We start from the raw sequence: 21070 nt of genomic DNA on the forward strand, positions 1-21070 counted from the left end.
AGAGGAGACACATAGGGCAGACAAGAAGAAACCCATGGGAGTAAGGCAAGCCAAGCAACCCAGTAAGCTTGCTCCTGGGTGGTACAAAACTCACAGGCACAGCAAGAAAAGAAAAAAATAATAATAAACAAAAACACAAACAAAAAAACACAGGTTGTGATTGAGGGGTTTGGAAACATGAAAGCATTTAATAAAGCAAATGTTCCCCATTGTGTGGAAGCAGTAAAGTCAAAGAAACTGGTGGTGAAGCATGTGGATAGTCTTCCACCCAGCATGATCAGAGAAACCTATCAGAGTGCAAAGTGCCGTCACCATGACCAAAGATGCCGTTAAAAGTACATCATGCTCTTGTAATGTGCCCCATCACAGACCACCACTTTGTGAAGCACAATGGCTTTAACTTCAATGCTTCAATGAAGGCACATGCCTCCTTCACCTCCCAACATCCAGGGCACATCCAGCATGCATGAAAACAGTCATGGGCTTAAGATTGCATATTTAGAACATGAGTAAGATTTCCTTAAGGATACACTTTACATCCAGCTTTCAAAACACAGCATGCCACGATTAGAAGATAAACCAAGGGTGCTTATGGATTACAGCTTGGGGATGTAATGGTCACTGCGATTTTAGTTACCAGAGTCCTAATTTTATGCAGCTGTGTATATTTTCTGTTTGGCAGTAGGAATTTGGCATGGAGGAGCATGAACAATGTTTCCTAATTCTCTCCCAGCCCCTACACCCCAGAAAGTTTTTGTGCACTAGCTTTCTTTGTTCCCTGAGCATCTGAGAGGATCTGTATGATGCATTGTTATCAGGAAATTTGAGATGACTACATGGGATTTATTTTTATGTTTGTACAGTAAAACAAGGAGAATGGGAGCAGCTGACAATGGCAGCGTAAAGGGAGAAATAGTTTCTTATTCTTGGAAAGCTCATTGGAAACACAGCACTGTCAAGAGCAGTTGAGGTCCATTTTGTAGTGTCAAAAATTAAAAAAGTTAAAATATTTTAAAAACACTTGTCAGAATGCTGATTTTGAGCTCTCCTAAGCTCTAGTTGAAAGGACAAAAAAATATATATTTTTTAATGCCAAATGTTATTAAAACACTGAGATTTTATGTCAGATTTTATGTATTTCTTTTATGTCAGTCACCAAAGTTTCTTTGTGTTTGCCTACATTGCATTCATTCCATGAATGATTGGGTCTGTTTACTTCCCATTTAAATTTCTCCTCAGTAGATGATATTGAATGGTGACTTGCAGACAGCAAAAAGGTATGTGTGATCAGTGCCTATTTATCTCAAAATGATACGCGCATTATTTTGTTGACATTGTCACTGCAGGGGAAGGTAGGAGAGAATCGCTTCTGTGTCATGATGCACATGAACTTCCCTCTGCATCTTGCAGGTTACGTGTCGGATCCCATGAGTACCATGAGATTTCATTCCTGCAGCAGCAGTGGTAGCTTTGAAGAAAGCAGCTGACAGCATGGACCGCCTTCCTGCAGAAAGTCACCAAAAACCGGCAGCAACTGTTCTTACCATATCAGCCCAACTCCCAAGCATCGCGTGCTATATTGACGGTCCCTAAACTGAACCCTTTATTCGCTGACAATGAATGTCCCTATCATGTTATGTGCTAGCATCTTTTTCTGCTGACCTTGAGGGGGCTTTTTCTTTTGGTGGTGTGCATCTACCCTTTAACAAAGTGAATGCCTGCACTTCCAGCCTGAGCATTAAAAATCTGAAGAGGTGAAAGTAAAGGTGTGTCTGTTATAGTTTCAAAGCTCTGCTGCAAGTCATTGTTACCTCGGTCCGCACCCCCTGACCAGCAGCTGCCCTGGAGCCCCAGCCCTCCTCGCCACCACGAGAAGCAGCCTGTCCCTCCTGCCACCATGCCAGGCTCCCCAGCTCCTGAACAAGATTGTCTCTTTTTTGAGCTCCCCACAGTCACAGAAGCACCCTGTCCCTCATTCTCAGTACCTCAGGCTCACACAGCTTGCCAGCACAGCAGCCCCACTACATCTTTTTCTGAGCCCTGATCTACAGTTGCTTTCCTGCTCTCTGAGAATAATAAGGTACTTGGGTAGCCATCATAACTGTACTCTTCCAGACATTTCTGTCTTCTCATCTGCTTCCTTGTTTTAGTTCGAGTTCCTTTTTTTTTTTTCTTAAAAAGTACATGCTTTAGTTCGGTCATTTGGTGACAAAAAAGCAACATGGGAACTTCAAAATAAACTTTTCACCAGAAGGGTAACATGCAAATCAAATCCCAAACCACCTATGTTTACTGCAGACAAGTAAAATCGTTGTCCCACAAGAGTGATAATCCTAAAGCAGAACAGAGCTACATTTTTCACTCAAAGCAGTTCCGAGGCAAAGTGTCATCTAGTGCGTGCTGAGTGTGCCTGCAGGGACCAGGTTTGCAACAAATTTCTCACTGGGAGTTTAAAAAAAAAAATGGGGAAGGGCAAGACAACTTGAACTCTTCTTCTAGAAGCAATTACACAGTTAAAATTGTGTTGTTATTTTTCTGGAATCTGTTTTGAAAATAGCAAAATTTTGCTGCAAGCAACACTGCTATAATATTATTCCTTAATTGCATTTGAATACACAACTGTCATGTTAGGTGGGTAGAAATGTGGGTTCACGATTACTGCATGTTGCTCTGTGGATATTATTCAGGATGTTGCGTTCTTATGACTACAGTGTCTGAACTGAGCTGTGTGATAAGGCATTGTGCAGTGTGACAGACACGGTCTATAAATCAGTAATAGGCGCTGCTGACTCATGTCTTGCATGCTGTTAGTTTCATAATCCTGAAGCCATAAAAATGGGGAAGGTTTCATTTAGTGAGGTTTACAGGTGTTTTTTCCATTTGTTTTGTTTCACCTAGGGAAAAATCTTCTATCAGTCTGTAAAACCAGAATATTGGGAGCTTGGTTGTTTTTTTAGAGCAATACAAGAAACTCTGAGAGCCAGCATGTTCCTAACCACAGGACTCATTTCCCTAATTGTTAAAATTATACACACAAGAACCATTTATAAATATTGCAGTATTTTAAATAATGTATTATCAGTTTTCCTGTCACTTACAGTCACTGCTGCCTTACTCTTTTGGGATTTCCCTGATGACCCAGATCTTCTGCAGCCAAGGAGTGTCTTGGGAGTTCAGGTGCCTCTTAGAGACCAACTCTTGCCTTCTTTTCTAAAAGGTTGGAATGGATCTAGTTATATCTACTACTGCAAACTCACACCACCACTTAATCATCTCCAGAGTGCTCTGAATGTCAGGTATCTTTAAAGGAAGATTCCACCCATAAGGAAAAAAAAAGAAGTGCTCTCATGGCTGAAGTGCCAAGAGCAGAGGCTGGAGGCTGGCAAGAAGCTGCTCCAGGAGGAGTCCCCTGCTGGGGCGGCCGCATGCACAACACTGTGGGGCAGGGGTCCTGCCACTGCCTCGCCTGCTGCCATTCATCAGCTGCAGAAAAGACAAGGACGCGCTGGGGCAGGGACGCTGCCCTGCAGCTGAAGCTGGAGAGACCCCTGCCTCAGGCACAGCCACACGGGGCTCCCTTGCCCCAACGTGGAGTCAGTGCTGCAAAAGGGACTCCGTTCCCGTTCCCTGTGCTCTTGTTTTACAGAGTGAGAGTATTTAACAGCATTTTGAGATGCTTTGCTGATCACTTTGGTACTTACCTACAACACACAAATCTCTTACCTTTCCCATTTTCATCCTGTGCTCAGTAAAGCAGATAAATGTCAAACAAGACAGTTGTTTGGTTCGTAACTTGCCTGAGTACAGCCTTGGCTGTAATCCTGAACCTTCCAGGGAATCACTGCTAAGGCAAATCCCTGCACTCCCCCCTTTCGCCTTTGTCCACCCCTAACACTTGAGCAACCTGTGTATGCATGTGCATTCGTAAAACACTTTGGTCTGGTCATGACCACAAATCTGTATGATCCAGTTTCAGCAGCACAAACACTCAACCCAACATTACTTAAGCATTCAGTTAGAAAGCAGAGATAACTGCTGAAGACAAGGCCCTACTTGATTGCCAAGTATTATTCTTACAATTCGATCATTTGCAAAAATTCAGTGAACTACACAGACTGATACATCATGGTTGTTTTTTTGTTTGTTTGTTTTTTTAATAGACCCAAGTAAATATGCAGATGTGCAAATATGTAGAGAAAAAAAAACTCTGGAGAAGGTCATTAGCATTAATTTAAATTCCGAACACTTCGTATACCAGGTGTATTCAACTGTAGAGTATGTAAACACAGGTTATCTATTTACTGTAGTTTTTTATGTTGAGCAACACTGGAAACGTCTTGGTCCAAAGAATAAGCCAATACTGATTTTATGGACACTCCCTGGTTAAAAGGAAAGGACCATTGCTGAGTTCTCAAAAGTCGAACACATGCTTTGTAAGCAAATATTGCCTATCTTGCACAGAATAAACATTTCCACTGCACCACAAAGGATCACTTAATGCAATGCTTTGTTTAAGCTGCTGATGACAGTAAAGCTATGAGTCTTCTTTGTCTGCTTTCTTCTTTCAAAATACTTCCTGGTATCCAGATTAAAAATACAAATGCAACCGTCTTTAGTACAGGAGGAAACAAAAATGAATTGATTGCATTTAAATTTGCATGTGTTTAAATGTGTATTGATCTTAAATAATTTAGAGTAACAAACCTGTCAAAATCCTGCTTGTTTCAGTTCCATTCCTGATCTGAAAACCCAGCTACAGCCACGTGCCGCTATGGTTACCGCCCCTGTGCCTGGTGGGCAGGACCTCAGGGTCCCTCCAGAGGTGGGGGAGCTGAAAAGGGGATGGGCAGCAGAGACCCATAGCCAACCCGGGGTTGAAACGTCCTTATTCTGAACCACATGCTGCCACGGGACCAGCAGCAGTTCCACCACAGACTGCATGGGCCTGGGGAGCTACACCTAACACCAGTAAAAGCAAAAGGCTCAGGCTTTCCTCATTTACATTGTGAATGAGTTACAACTGCTCTGATTTAACATTTCCCAACATCTTTTCAAAGTTCTGAGAATGCACTGAAGTGTGGCCTGGCTCTGCATGGCAAGCAGTCCCCAGCAGCCACCCCCCTGTGCGGCTGCTGCTCCCCGTGACAGGACTCCTTCCCACTCCTGCTGCAACACCGCGGTGCCCCTCACCAGATCAAACCACTGATGTGCTCAAGTGCCCTGCGCACGCCAATGAAGACGCAACCCCATCTCACAGTGAAGAGTTTACAGTTTAAAAAGCCAAATAACTCACAGAAAAATGCACAGAGTGGAGATACAGTCAAGCACATAGACGTACATTTCTGGTCCTACAGTAACACACACAGAGCACCTATCCTTAGCTGTCACTCCTATCAGCCAGCAGAAGCAAGGGGTGTCTGGGGAGGATGGGAAGTTCCCCACTGAAATATTTCTCTGGGTTTTGGAAATAGCAAGCGTGGCAGCTGTGGAACAATCCTTGTGATTGTGGTCTTCATAACTACGAAGGAGTGCTGTTCCCCGGGCTGGCATGCACTTGCTAATTTGAGCTGTCCGCTGCACACCGAGAAGCTGCTGTAGGAGAACGTGAGAGACAGCTGTACTCGCAAAGTAAAATAAAGGAGTATCCTGAAGGGCACAAATCTAGTAGATGTGTAAATGTTGCAGAAAACAGCACTGAAGAAGCTGCAGAAAAAGCTTAGAGGACAGTTTCTTCCTTGTCCTGGGGCCCTATGGAGGGCATGACAGCTGCATCCAGGTTTACAACATCCTAGGAAATGACGAGAAAAATGTTAGCTTTACAGAAAATAGGCTAAACTGAGGTACGGAGATACCACTGTAAGACACTTCCTGCAGTTAGATGCCAGAGCAACTGGAGAAGCCAGCTGCCGCTGCTGGCCTGCAGCCCAGAGCTCACGGGCAGTGACAGCAGCAGTGGTGACACTGAGGCCACTCCACATCAACAGCAGCACTGGGAGCAGGAGCAGTGCTGCTGGGAGCCAGGAGCACAGGGCACTGGGCATGGCTGGAGGGCCGAGAGGACACAGGACTGCAAGCCTTAGCATCATGGTGAAGGTACATGCAACAGGACTTCAGGAACAGGTAAGCACGCAGAAGCTGCCACGCAGAAGGATTTGTCATCCTGTACCCCAGCTATCAGTGGCAGATTCTTAAGGGGAGCATAAGAAAGCAGCAGTGAGAATATGAGACATCCTCTGCTCCCAACAGCCACGAGCCTGGGGATGTGAAGAGGAACGTGCCAGCAGTAGGATCAGGCAGGACTCACCTCACGGCAGCTCCCATTCGTGGCAGCAGCTCCCGCATCTGGGCTTCCTCTCACAGGACTTTCCTTCCTCTGCTCCTGCGCCCCAGAGTCACCCTGTGCGTCTTCCAAGACACCCTCGGCCTTTCTCTTCTGGGCACCTTCACTGAGGCCAGACTGTTTCCCTTTGATTTGTGCTCCCGCCTGCACTGTCCCTCCCTGGACTGCTGGACCCTCTGCCACTGCCACCCCCATCCTGCTCTGTCCCCCTGCCCCTGCTCCTGTCCCCCTCTCCCACGCCCCCACCTCATCACCCATCCGGCCGTCCCCAGCCACCACCGCCTCCAGCCCCACCGCTCCCCCCACCGGCTCCAGTCCTCCCCCATTCCCTGCCTTCCCCACTGCAGTGCCAGCTGCCTCCCCAGCTGTGCTCTCGCACAGCCCCTCTGTGGGCAGCGCTGGTTCCTCCACCACCTCCTCGCCAGGAGCGCTCCCTGCTCCCAGCACTATCCCATCCCAATCTGTAGCACACTCCAGCAATCCCTGCTCTGCAGCTTCCAGCTCCTGTGGACCTGCCACTCCCCCCATGACCCCTCCACCTCCCAACTCAGCTCCGGCTTTCTCTGCAGATACTCCCATCACTAGCCCATCAAGTTCTTCTCCCATTGGTCCATCTGGCTTTGCTTCGCTGCCCAAAGATGGGTTTCCAGTCAAAAGTGCTTCTGCTAAACCCTCCTCGTCTTCTGCTGTTGCTGTCTGCTCCAACGGAGATGACCCTTCACTTGCAGGATCCCTTCCAGCCTCCACCAGAGCCCCTAATCCAGATGCTACTTGTAACACTGGACCCTTGCCTGCATCCACAGACTCCTCCACCACCTCCTCTGCTCTTGGGACAGAGCTCTCTTCCGCTTCTGGTGGTCTGTCAGTCTCAGATGTTGCTGTTCCTTTGGCAGCATCCTTCATCTCTGCCTTCTCTTCCCCTGAAGCTTTCAGTTGGGAAAACTCATTTGGCTTTAGTTCTTCCCTGCCTGTGCAAACTTTGGTATCCCCTAATGTTTCTCTGAGAGCCCCAGGTTTCTCCACAGCCTCCTCCCCTTCAGAAATAGCTTCTTCTACAGCCGCCGCTCCTTCAAGGCCAGCCACTCCCGTAATCTCTTCTTCTACCAAGTTTGCATCCTCCACAGCCTCCTCTCCCTCACATACAGCATCCTCCACAATGCCCTTCCCTGCAAAACGTCCCTCCTCCACAGCCTCCTCTGCTTCAGACATGGTGTCACCCACTGCCTCCTTCAACAGAGGCTGTGCCATCCCCACTGCCTTCTCCACCCCAGAGGCCTTCTCCATGGCCTCCCCCCCTCCAGAGAGCTCCCCGGCTCCCTCACCGCTCCCAGACACTGCCCTGTCTGCCTCCCTGCCCGCCGGCCCCCCCACGCCTGCCGGTTCCTCTCCCTCGCTCCCCAACTCCTGCAGTGCTCCCGCACTCTCCATCACCCTCGTCACAGCTTTCTGCCCCCCAGCTACCACTTCTGCTCCAGGCACTCCCTTCCCTGGCTCCTTTTCCTTGGCATCTCCTTCTGCCATGCCCCCCCTGGCAGGTGCCAGTCCTTCCACAGCTAGCTGACCCGCCGCCGGCACCATGGCCACTGCCTCTCCCTCGGGCAGCACATCTGCCGCCCGGGCCGCTTCCCGTCCTGCCTCGTCAGTGTGAGTATCTCCCTCCTCAGCTACACGGCCTTCCTCCACCGGTGCTTGTCTCTGCCCTGCCACCTGCCCTCCTCGTGCCTCTTGTTCTGCTGCCTTCTGCACATCACGTGCTCTTGTTCCTTCTGCCAAGAAAGCTCCATCTGGTGCTAGTAAGACACAATTGAAACATTAGTTTTACTGAGAGCTGAGTTAATGTTAAGACCGGTTTACAGGGTTAAAAACGTTATTTCTCCCAAGTAATGAAGGGATACAAGCATGGTGGCAAGACAGAGACTTGCCATGCTGCTTCTTATCATGCACCTGTGCTCTGACTAGGTTTCTGGTGCTGCCATTCTGGCATCTGGCGTGATAAATTTAAGCAAAAATGTCGATGCACGACTGGCTTTCAGTTCTGACAGTTCTGCCTGCCCTTTCCTACTCCTTTCTCCCCCCCTCACCTGCCTAGCAGAGAGCTTGTGTGTGTACGCAAAATAGCTGCAAGCTTGACAATAACACTCAAAATTCAGAAATAGGTGGTAAACTGCTCATATAAAATATGCATACATGGGAAGAAGAACATAGCTGGTCATGCAAAGTAATTGCTTCCCATGCATTCTGTAATTATACCTGGGGAATAATACAGGGCCTCTTCCTACACCCTGGGAATTTAACAGCAACGTTCCTCATTGAATTTGGTGCTCCAGGACCTGTCCCTGGGCAGACACCTCCAGCAGGCTGCGCTGCTGTACCCATGTTTTGCACAAACACAGCAGGCTCTTATTTAGAAAATGGGAGGTTTTGTGCCAGTGAAGAGAGCAAGGAGCAATGTCCTCCCCAAGCTACCCTTTTGCAAACTGGGCAAAGGCTCTCTTGCCCCAAATCGTCTCACACTGTTTGACTTATTTGATGTTCTTGCACAACTGCTGCACTCCAAAATCATTGCTTTTTGCTGTCTGCTTGGGCAAGCACCCATGCAACAAAACCCCATCTCTGGAACAGCAGCCAGAGACTCCAGGTGACCAACATGCCGAGAGGAAAATATTGGTCTCTCATCTCTGCCAGCAGGACTGGAGCCCATGTCTGGTTTCCCACAACCCTTTCACTGGCCTTGCTTACTCCCCTCTGCCCCCATCCCTTCCTGCCCTTCAGAGCTGGACGTGATCACTCACGAGGTAGGTCAGCTGCACAGGAGCGCAGAAGGTGCACAAGGCAGCTCAAGCAGCTGCAGACAGTAAAGGCGCCAGAATAAAGGACAGGCTGAGAAGAAATTTTACAGAGAGAGAATGGAGACCATGAAAGGAGAGGAGAGAGCACAGAAAGCTGATTCCTCCCACCAGACCATGCATCACCTGAACACTAGACCACACTTCAAAATTAATAACTCCATATTGCATGTTGCAATATGAGAAATCATGCCTTCCTGCAAAAGCACCTTGCACCAGGTGTATTGCTTATATGTACTACTAGTTTCCTGCCCTGTATATTTAAAATTCTTCTTTTATATATATACACGTGTGTATATATGTGTGTACATATATAGGTCTTTCTTAATTAGTTGTCAATCACTGTCATATTTAATGACTAGACAAACTCATGGGCATCAGATCCATAAATAGACACAAAAAGGCGTAGGCAGGCATTTTTTTCTAATAGCTATTGTACACCACATCTGAGTACAGGAGAGCTGTGAAATGACTGAAATACAGAAAACAGAGCCTCTCGTGTCCTTGTGAGCAGCATCTTCTCTTGCCACTGTGAGAGACAAACTACCATGAGAAATGTGCCTCTGGGCTGACCTGTTGGACACTTCTGCTACTAGGAGGTCTGCTAGAAAAGAATTGGTTGCTTAAAAATAAGTACAATAAGACTGACCGACCTAGCAGCTAGTCTCATTTGTCTACCTGCCTCTGCCATGGAGTGACAAATAGCCTTCCAGAATCTGCTCTGGAGGATGCATCTGTCCCTATTTAAGAACATATTTAACCCATGGAAATACTGTCTTGCCTCAACACATTTATTTGTAGAGGTCTTCCAAGAATTGCTGTCTCTTCTAGGTGTCATGTATTCAAGACACGTGTAATTGCATTTAACTGAATGTTCCCTCCAGCAATGTATTAAGAGAAATAGTTATCAGTTCTTCTGAGACTGGAGAAAAAGCACCTGATTTTTTATACACATAGCTGTGTATATGGAATTTAATCTGTCTGCTGCTTCAGAATCAGAATCAATGAAAAGTTCCGCAAGGAGTGGGAGAGGTCTGGTTCCCACAGTCTTCCTTGCCACAAACTTGCATTCTTCTCTTCCCAAATCCTTGCTTTTCCCTTGCCAGTGCACACCCTGTGACCTCTCACTTTTTTCCTATGAAAGTGCTTTCAGCTCTCCTAGTGTGTCTGGGGGCTCTTAGCCCTCAGCATTTTGGAGGGCTGGAGTAGTGGAAGTTGGAATCACATGGGATATTTTTAACTATAAACATCCTTAAATTTTGCAATTTGAATCTTTATCATGTTTGCCACTGTGCTAAGTGCCTAGAAGAAGCTAAGATTCCCACGTGAGTTTTGTTACCCCACAATGTATCTTTCGACATGCTAATTATATCTTAAAAAGGCTATTATTTTTTTCCTTTATTTCTCTAGACACAGCTTCTTAGCAATTCCTTATTTGCTATAAAATTCACCTATACAACTCTTATGTGGACAAGGAAAAAGCCGTTTTCAATTTAGGATTGCAAACTCCTATCTGTATTTTTTATGATTCAACAATTTTTCTTGTTCTTCCTCTGTCCCTACTTGATCTGGTCTACCCCTGAATCTCAGGTAGTCTTCTGGCAGCAGAGATGATGCAGGGCTTGGCTAAGAATGCTGTTTATATATATCTATATATATAAATGCTGTTACTGTGTAACATCGGGACATTCTATCTATACTTGATAGAGGGTCTCTGTTGAAACCTATAGCCATAAAACCAAGTGCATTGAATGTAAGCATATGAGAATTTATGCTAAGAACAATGCTATCGTCTTATGCTAACTCAGCATGAGATTACTACCTTTACACATTCATTTGATCTCTCTTTGGCTTTGTATTACCATGTAATTTCCTGTTCTGTATGTTTTTAGAGTTCTTTCTTCTTCACCAGTCCTTACTCAACTCATCTGAGCCTAGTGGTGAAGCTGCTTAAATTCAAGTTCCTTTCATACAAGTGAAGAGAAGGGTTCCAGAAGCAAACATCTTTGAAGACTTCAGCATTATTCAATGAATAGTATGTTACTGTCTTTACTGACTCAATTCTGAATGCATAACAAAGCAAAAGCAATGCACGAGACAGTCAAAGTAACCCAGCAGCAACAGATTTGTCAAGCATTAAGCTCCAGCATTTGAAGAGTGTATTCCACACACAGCTGTCTTAGATATATGCACTGCAGTAAACAGAAAGCAATAGAAACAGAACAAAGAACTCAAAACAAAAGAAAAGCATTATACGTTCCACTGCTAATGGAGCATAGACAAAGACAATTAGAAATTTGATCTGCCATGGCTTGTGCCTCTCCTTCTTTACGTAAACACCAGTGCAGGTGACCATTCTTTTATACTGCCTGATTTAACTACATCCAGGAAATTTCTCCCATAACCTAAACGACATTGTAAAGCAAGGGCTTATATTTTTCCCCTTCCTCAACTATAATAATGCAGACATTGCTTATATGGCTAACCCTCTTTTACGTGCCCATTATCTATAAAGGTAAAGTTGAAAACCACAAGATGCCCATTTTGTCAGAAAATTAAGGTGTCACACAACTAACAGATCTGCTCCTTGTCAACAAATCCATGAGAGAGTAAAGCAAAACAACTATGGAACTACTGATGTAGTTTTGATCCTCATCTGCTCCACCATGATTCACATAGCATTTTTTTGGCGTTCTTTTTGAATCTAGTATTTCCACATTATAAAGAGAATTCCCCAGTCTGGCACACTGATTCTCTTATAAGTAATGAATTATGTTTGGATTTTATAGTAATTTCATGATATGTGAAACCTAACTTGTGAAGTAAAAACAGAATAGCCAAAGCCTTACACTGGAAATCCTAGAAAAGACAAAAAAATGAGGTTACATTCTGGTTATTTAGCTCACAGCAATATATAGAGAGTATTTCAGTAGCTTGAAAATAGTCCAGCAACTGCATTCCCCTTGCTGCACCATGACTTAGTATAAAGGCAAATACAGCAACAGTTGCATTCACAGATCACATCACAGTTTTGCAGGGGGACTGTACTCACCACCTCCTTCGTCACTCTGAGGAAATTCTTCATTTCTATTCTCCACTTCCATCATATTATTTTCCAAAGGCACTAGAACATCTTTCTCCCCATTGTCCCTCTTGTTACTTGCATTCTTCTCCCCATCTTCCTTTATGTTACTTTCTACTGCCCCAGCCTCTCTGAGTTCCCAATTAACTTCAGGACTTTGATGCTGTATTGCCATTATGTTTTCATGAAAAATTTCAGTATCTTCCCCTGCTCGTAGATCTTCCGGTTTTGTCTTTTCTGCTTCACGTATGCCTTCCTTTTCCAGTGTAAAAGTTTCCTGATTGGCCTCTGTTTTGAACAGTTTATTTTCCCCATTCTCATTTCCGTATTGTGCATGTGCTGTGTTATCAGATGCCTTTTTGATATCATACTCCTCTTTGCCCTTAACATTTTCTACCATCTTTTCAACATCAGAGTCATCTCCACTGCTATACTGAGCACTGGTGGATGAGAGAGAGAGAGAATGTGCAGACCTCCAATCTAGAAATAGAAAACAATTTTATTTTAGTATTCGTCACTAAGACATTTGCATTCATTGGCCACAGACAGATACTCATCTGATATCAACCTCTGAATTAAACCATCTGAAGATATTGTGACAAAACTCCAATAACAGTAATAGGAGAGCATTGCCCAAATGTATCAGTGTTAAAATCAAAGCCATTTAACATATTTTTTTCTGATAGTGGAAATGAACCTCAGTAGCTCCATCAGTCACAAAAAATACACTTTCAAAAGCCCCTGTAAATATGCTTAAGATGAGTTTTAGAATAGTTTCTTGAGCTCTGTTTGATAAAAGATTTCAACAATAGCAGCAGTCCTTCAGTGCACTCCTGTTATAGAATCATAGAATCAATTCAGGTTGGAAAAGACCTCTAAGATCATCTAGTCCAAGCTTTAAACTAGTACTAAAGTCCACCACTAAACCATGCTACTACTTTCTAAATCTACATGTTTCTTGAAGACCTTCAGAGATGGTAAATTATCTCAGTGATTATCATAAAGATATCCAAAATCATACGTAAAACACTCAAGTTGAATAGGAAATGAAGCTCACTGTATCCTTTAATAAAACATACATGGAGCATCATTTGAAATTCATAAATGGAAAATTTACAGGGAAAAAAAGCATAATTCTTCAATAACATTTAACCAAACAGTAGAGATTATTGCTCTAATGGACATTGCCAGTGTCCAAAGTTCACATGGATTCAAGAAGAGGTTAGTCAAACTCAAGGAAGAAAAAGCCATTTAGGCCTACTAACTACAAGGGACCACCGTTGACTCCAGTGATTTACAGTGGTGGGAAAACACAGTGGGGAAGCAGAGCCAGAGATCTAGCAGAGTATAAAATTGAGGTTTATTCAGAATTTATGTCATTAAAGACAGCAGTTCTGAAATGCAAGGTGTTTTGTCAGGTTTCCTGGTGACTTCTCAGATAAAAGTGCACATCCCCAGGAAGTGTAAGTGGTCATAGCTTCATGGATGTTGTTTACCATTAAGTGCTTATCTGTCCCAAGTATTTAGAGCTACTAATCTCTAACGGTGCGGACTGGTGCCATCTCTATTCCTGCAACTAAACAGTTCAGCTATGTCTACTGTGAGCTGACACATGCCTACATTTCCCCATAGGGTTAGCTTTTTTTCCATGACAGTTGGCGGAATTGATAAGAACACAGGTAAGATAGCTATCTTTTACCAGTTCAGTAGGCATTACACGATCTTTTCTATGCAGACTCAACATACTTTACTGGACATGCACAACATATAAAACATGCATCAGGTCGACTTCTCTAAGCCTCATTATAAAAAAACTAACCTTGTTTGTCATCCTCCAAGTCACTGTCAGAATATCCATCACTTTCATCTCTCTCACTGACAGAGGCCTGCAGTGCCTTCTGTGAAGAGTTTTCACCCTCCTTCTCATAGTCTAAATTATGTTTTTCATCATCTGGGGATGACTTTGACATTCCATTTCTTTGATCACTAGTCTGTCCTTCTTCATTAACTTCTTCTGCTTCAAAATCTTCATCATAGTCTAAAATAAAAGAATCATACTCTGAGACAGGAAATGGAATTCACAACTACTAAAGTTCTTTTTCAGCAGACAAAGGTTAACTTCATTAATTTCCTTTTCTCTTTTCATTTGTTCACTCGTTGTAAAACCCATGAGACAATCTAAAACCACAGACAGGAATAGTAAGAGCACATTATCGTAAAAAAGCATCACAGTCTTCATAAATAGAGTAGCACAAATGCAATAAAGCTACTGAATGATGTGCAAAGTATGATTAATACAATAAAAACAATAAATAAAAAAATCATTAGCCATTGAGAGGACTACAAGAATTAAGAGTTAGGCAAACTCAAAAATAAAATGCAAGACACTCTCTTATTACAGCAGAAAAACACATTGCAATGAGAAAAAAAATAGAAGCAATAGAAAAAAGTGGAGAAAGGTAATATATGGTAGCACAAAGTAAGACAAATGACACAGCTAATTAACAAAGAATTGCCTTACAAACTGAGTTAATTAATTAAATCTAGGCAAAGGGTGCTGCAGAGGAGCATTCTGCTATCACACTATTCTAATTTGCTCAGTTAGTTCCCAGATGAAATCCTAGTACAAATGACGCTTACAGCAGAATTACTATTTTTACATCAACAGGGTCTGGATTTCTTCCCAGCCTACTAGCCTGACATGTAACATAAGATAGATAACTTTGCTCAGCTCTATAGGTAAAAGCTGTCTTCATGCATATGCATTAAAGCATCCTTTCCTTTCCAGCCAGGAGTGCACTATTTTAAATCCCAGTCACCAGAAAGACTAGAGATGTCTGTGATTTCCATTTAAAATTCAGTAATTCCACTGCTACCACTAGCTCACTGCACATGCTGCAGAGAAGCAACACACCTACATCATGATGGAGAACTGTCACTACTGACACACCAGCTGTCCCTCTTGGCCGTAACTTCTCACCTTTCACCATAATTGCTCACTTCTTTTTTCTTTCCATCAGTGCTTTTAAGGTCCTGAAGTGACAGAATGCCATGGGCAGAAGTGACAGTTATCTGATTCAGAAGCAATTAAGCAAATAAACAATTACCCAGACAACACAGATTAAGGGAATAAGTATATTTATTTTCAGTATTAAAAATCAATTGAGTTTCCAACTGCATTGTTGGAAACAAGGCCTCTTTAGGTAACTGTCAGAAAGATGCCTACCACCCTGGAAGGAAAAAGGCTTGATTAATCACAAAAGCACATCCGCTAGGACTAACAAGGAAGCTGTGCAGTAGCACTGCAGAATTATGAAAGTAAAAATAGGATTAGGAAGTAAAAATGAAAATCTCTGAGTAACACTTACTCTGAAAAAGGCATTTAAACAAGGAGTGAGTGAAAGAATAGGCGGAGCTAGCTGTCTCTTCCTTTAGGGGCAGGCAGAGGTGTACACAGACTGATGACAAGAGAGACTAGTATTAGGTGGCACTGGGAAAATGCCACATTCTCCGCATGAAGTTGGAGCTGCTACACATCATTTTTATACCACAAATATCATCTTTGTCCACCACATGAAACATCCCTTGGGCAAAGTTAGAGCAAGGGCAGCCTCTCTCTGGTCTTTGTTTTTAAATCTCTGTCAACAGAAACCAGGTGGGGCTCAATCAAAAGGGGTAAGGTCAGCCAGGTACAGCTATCAATGGGAGTGCTAGGTAAAGGGAAAGGATGATCATCACAGCAGGGTCAGAGCAGAGGAGGCAAGAAAGGTGAGCTGGGAGGCCAGGGACAGAGGGAACGAATGTTCAGACGAGTGAGGAAGCTGGAGGTTAGGGTGGGTGGCAGGTACATGGTGCTTGGGGCTGTGTGATGGAGAAGGGACTGGAAAGCGCTTTACGTGAACAAAGCATCTTGCTGCCGCTGGCAACAGATAAGACCGAGGTATTTCACCTGGCTCTCAATCTTGGTGTCATTTTGCTGCTGTATGTTCCTCCCAGCTATCAGCCACTGATAACTTCACCATCTTCACCATTTTTCTCACACATGAGCTGTCCTAAGAGTGGACACCACCAAGTGAGCTGGAGACCCACAGTCCCATACCTTCTCTGGAATTACCCTCTCCTATTTTTCATCCCCTGCTTGTATTTTGGAATACTGTACCATTTTTACCAGTGTCTTCCTGACTATCTTCAGTCTCATGATTGAATAGTTTTTTCCTTTCTTCTCCTCTATACTCCTGTCCAGTCTCCATTTTCTCTTCAATGGTTTCCACACTTGCTTTATGACCTGGTAAGATGACTAACACCAAATCTTTGCTTGATTTCTGCTCAACACTGCTATCACTTGGCTCACTGTGCACTCCACCTTTCCAGGAACCCACTTGCTTTTCCTCATAGTCCTTCTCCATTGTTCTCTTGGGAGGGGATGGCTTTTTGTCCAGACCCATTGCAATAATGCACCTACAAAAAAAAAAAGGAGAATTGGAAAGTATCACATTTTTCTGTCAGTGAACAATGGAAAAACAGTAGACAGTGAGCTCTTCAGCTCATTACCAGTTGTGAGATCAGGCATATATCTGCCTCCACTTCACCTCTCAGACTACAAGAATACTGATAATGACTGGCTTTGAGAAGCACCCTAAAATCCTCAAGTGCTCCATAGACACAGATGCAATTCTCCCTTGAAGGACAGTAAGGCTATCTGCACTTAAACGTGACAACTGAAGGATAAGCAGTTTAGAGTCAAAATTATCAAAAGTGTTCATTAATTTCAAGCTACACCAAGCATGATCTGCAAAGACACAATCACTGTGAAAGGCAGACAAGCTCCAAGTCAGAGGTGTGCTGGATACAGATCCTGCATTATCAACAAGTAAAGCAGTAACACAGGTTTTATGAATATAACATTTTTTAATTTGCCTGCTGGGTCAAATAACTGTGGGTGAAGAGGGGTATTGAATTTGGATTATTTAAAGTTTCTGTTCTGTTTTTTATCTAACAGTAATCCAAACATCTGAAAAACAAAACACTTTGAATGACTTGTTGAGACTGCTCCTCTTGTATAAAAGGAGTGCCAAATTCCCTTTCTTACAGTTAGGAGAAACATGTAAGAGACCAGAGTTCCTACTCCTGATTTAGCATTACTTGCAGACATAATGAACAACTCTACACCACGTATGAGTGTGAGGACATTGTGTTGCATGTAATAAGTTGATTCAAATCTGCAGGCAGAATGAAACTGAAACTGGAAATTTCACTAACTAATCTTAAGTCTCTGTGGATAATTGTATTTTCTTCATAGAAAACTATGTCTTAAAAACATTTCCTCCACCCAAAATGCTTTTCATATGTAAAGTTTAGATGTACTTTCTCTCACGTTACAGCTGTTTACAAACTACTGTGAATATCCCATCATCAAGAAGTCTAGAAATCTTTTAGTTTTGCAGGCATAAAATGTAAATGTGCCAATTTCTAAGAAGAGACTAATTATTCCTGGTACTTTTCAGGGACCTTTGAGATACTCAGTCATAGAATCATAGAATGGCTTGGGTTGGAAGGGACCTTAAAGATCTAACTCCAACCCCCCTGCCATAGGCAGGGATGCCACCCACTAGATTAGGTTGGCCAAGGCCCCATCCAGACTGGCCTTGAACACTTCCAGGAATGGGGCATCCACAACTCTTGGCAACATATTCCAATGCCTCACTATCCTTAGAGTGAAGACTTTTCTCCTAATGTCTAGTCTAAATCTAACCTATTTTAGTTTAAGGAAGTTTAAGGAAGATTATACTAAAATTAAAGCTTCTTGACAAAACCACAGTTGTTGCTCACAGCACTGACCTCTGCCCCAAGATAATGGAACTCTTCTCTGCACAGATTTGTTTTCAGAAACATGGCTAACGTTCAGTACTGCCATATTCTGTAGCCAGGAGTATTACAGCAGAATTACACTTTAGAGGCAGAGCTGTTCAATAAATGATCTTTTTATCACAATCACAAAGAAAACCCCCAAAACTACAACTTACTAAACAACACTCTTGATATTCCCTATCGCTTCCACCAGAAACATGAAGGTGGCGTGCTTATACCACTCCACACCTATTCCTCCAAACTCTACTGTTGATGATGCACTGAATGCCTTCCTGACAAGCTGACAGATGAAGTGCTATGATGCAAATATTGTCCATTGCTATGTAAACTCCACAGAGTATTTGAAGAGGCAGCACAAAAGTCAGCTGACTTTGATGACATCCTTGAATGTAGGAGTTTGAAGGGTAAGCTTAATTATGCAGGTTGCAAGGGAGGGGTACTCAGAAACTGACCAGGTTCTACAGAGCTGTAGAATGCCAGAAAGATTTCGAAAGAGGAAACAAGTGATAAATACTCTAAAAACTGGGCTGCTGAGACCCTGTGAAAAAAACTGCATGCGACTCCATACCTATAGCAAGGCGATGCTCCTTCCACATTAAGAAACCCAAAGTATCCATGTCTGCCTCCCAGCCTGGAACGCTTCTGATGTTTGTACTCACAGCAAGAGCTCAACCTGTCCACTTGCATCCCATTGAGAAAAAAGGTGAGGCTGAATGGGAAACCATGGTGCCTCTTTGAGACAAACTGGAAGGTCTCTGAAACCACAGGAATGAAAGAGTTCAAAGAAAAAGGTTATGCTTTATGGTCAGCCCACTGCACTTGCTGTATCTCATCTACATCATTGCCAGAGCATCCAGCCCTCTGAGGTCGGGTTCTTCCATTCTCAGCTGTATTAGTTAGTTGGTAAAACTCTACCCTCCTCCAAACACAACAGTCTTATCTCTTTCCAACCCAGGAGTACCAGGATGGACGCCTGCAACAAGCTAATACATCGCCAGTTTAGCCACTCGCTGCTACAACATTAATAGAAACCAGAGACTCTCATCTCAAAAAAAAAAAAAAGACTTTGCCACACATATTAGTGGCTCTGGGCCTGAAGTAATATGATCTTACTCATAGCAACGCTAAGCAGCTGAAAGCTACCGTTTCTGAAGTTTTTTCAAGCTACTCTGCAAGGGCACTGTTAGGCATACAAACTTTAAGAGCACTGAGGCTCCTACCCTGCTCCATTCCAAGAGAGACTGATTTGTACTGCCTTTAATTACAATTCATGGTATCCTTCCAAAGAAAACTGAGCACACACAAGTAGGGAGGAAACCGCACTACTCCAGCAGGTTCCCTAAGAGGTATGAATGTGGCTCAGAATAACAGGAGGACACACAAAGGACACCTTCTTGCACAGCTGGGACAAAGCTGCAATGAGTACCTTTAAATCAGATCTGTGGACACACTGCAATGCACCCATAACCCCAGTGGACAGACTGAAGTGCAGCGATCTCTGCACCATCTTCCCATATCCAGTAAAAATGCAAATGCAGACAGCGGGTTCTGTGAGCTGGAATGAGGGGTATAGCTCTCTTTCTCACGAGTGAAAATCTCCCAGTCATTTCCTCTTCCTAATTTTCCAGAACATAGTTTGACTTTTACTGATGAGATAAACCAGTGTGAGTAACCCTTAAGATATTGATGGAGTCACATTCATATAAAAGAGATGGAAACTGGGCTCTCACTAGGTACTTTTCTTTCTGGAATAATAGACATGCATTGATATATTATAGCAAGTCAAAAAAGATAACATTTATGGATGGTTTACTGCTACAACTATTTTATTAATTTTGTATAGAGATGTATGATTAATCTAATCTAACAGTATTTTGATAAATCAGTTCTCTAAACTCCTTCTAACAATTTCCAGAAGTAATTGCAACCTCAATTTCAATTATGAAACTGTAGATCCAGATTTCTGTTTGAAGGCAGATGGTGAAAAATCCCTGGATGCACATATCTTGACTGAGCTCAGCTGAAATCATTTTGATATCACATCAGTATTTTAGCCAAAAAGATGATGTTGCCAGAATCAAAATGAACTCTTCCACTCTTTATCCTTACCTCCTTCCAACAGCTTGCCTTTGTAGACACAAAGGTTTTCTCCTCCACAGTGCTGTTGACAGACTTTGACTTCATCTTTATAATCAGCATCATCATGAGATAAATGCACACTTTTTCCTAGAAAGATCATGGTAACAAATGCATTGCTGCGTAATGAGGGCTTAGGTAATCCTCCAGAATTCTGCAGCAGAAAATACATAAAAATGCACTCAGCTTCCAACAATAACAAAAGGTGAGCACAATGATGATACACATACTGCATAAACCTGAAGCTTTCACTCTTAAGACAGTCCTTGAGCTGCTTAAGCTGAAAAGTGTTTTGTAGCATACAGAAGGGCAAGGAAAGATTTCGGACTGAAAATCCACTGCATTGAATTGCCTGAGATTGGACAGACCAGCTTTAATGACCCATATAGTCCATTCCAATCCTGTGTTCCTGTAACTTCTCTTCCAGGAGGCATTACTGGCTGGAGATCTAGTGTAACAGATGAAGTTTTCATACACTCAGCGTGCTTCATAAATCCCCCTGAAGTTCTGAATATATCAGTGAGGACGGTAATATACCTGTACTTAAACAGAGAAGTAGAAAGAGACAACTTACCTTTGTTAAAAGTTGCTCTAAGCCATTTGGTGCGGTGGGGGGGCAAAATCGTCTCGCTCTGTGCATCCCATTTCTTGTTGCCTTTACACTCTTGTCTCCTTTTTGTAGAGGGGGAGGTGGCACTGGTATCACATAATTGTTAATGACAGGGAGTCGATATGGGGATTTACCAGTCACATGTTCCACTGAGTTCATAAGTCTTAACTCAGTCTTCTCCCCCTGAA

General features: G+C 43.3%; 2 protein-coding genes across 3 annotated transcripts in view; one reads left to right on the top strand and one right to left on the bottom strand.

Moving 5' to 3' along the window:
* The window catches only part of LOC121073924 (serine/threonine-protein kinase TNNI3K), an 89040-nt gene extending 86642 nt beyond the window's left edge, over positions 1-2398 (top strand). The window contains exon 27 of the mRNA XM_040565498.1: positions 1411-2398. Within this exon, the coding sequence (XP_040421432.1) occupies positions 1411-1487 (77 nt within the window). The 3' untranslated portion in view covers positions 1488-2398. The remainder of the gene's footprint in view (positions 1-1410) is intronic.
* Positions 2399-4124: 1726 nt separating this feature from the next.
* Positions 4125-21070, bottom strand: part of ERICH3 (glutamate rich 3) — a 34682-nt gene continuing 17736 nt past the window's right edge. For both annotated transcript variants that reach the window (XM_040565678.1, XM_040565679.1), the window contains 8 exons: positions 20847-21065; positions 20246-20426; positions 18705-18891; positions 16428-16726; positions 14088-14306; positions 12239-12748; positions 6305-8130; positions 4125-5788 (listed from right to left, as the gene is read on the bottom strand). In XM_040565678.1, the coding sequence (XP_040421612.1) occupies positions 5717-5788; positions 6305-8130; positions 12239-12748; positions 14088-14306; positions 16428-16726; positions 18705-18891; positions 20246-20426; positions 20847-21065 (3513 nt within the window). In that variant the 3' untranslated portion in view covers positions 4125-5716. The remainder of the gene's footprint in view (positions 5789-6304; positions 8131-12238; positions 12749-14087; positions 14307-16427; positions 16727-18704; positions 18892-20245; positions 20427-20846; positions 21066-21070) is intronic.

This window comes from Cygnus olor, chromosome 8, assembly GCF_009769625.2.
Source record: "Cygnus olor isolate bCygOlo1 chromosome 8, bCygOlo1.pri.v2, whole genome shotgun sequence".
NCBI lineage: Eukaryota > Metazoa > Chordata > Aves > Anseriformes > Anatidae > Cygnus > Cygnus olor.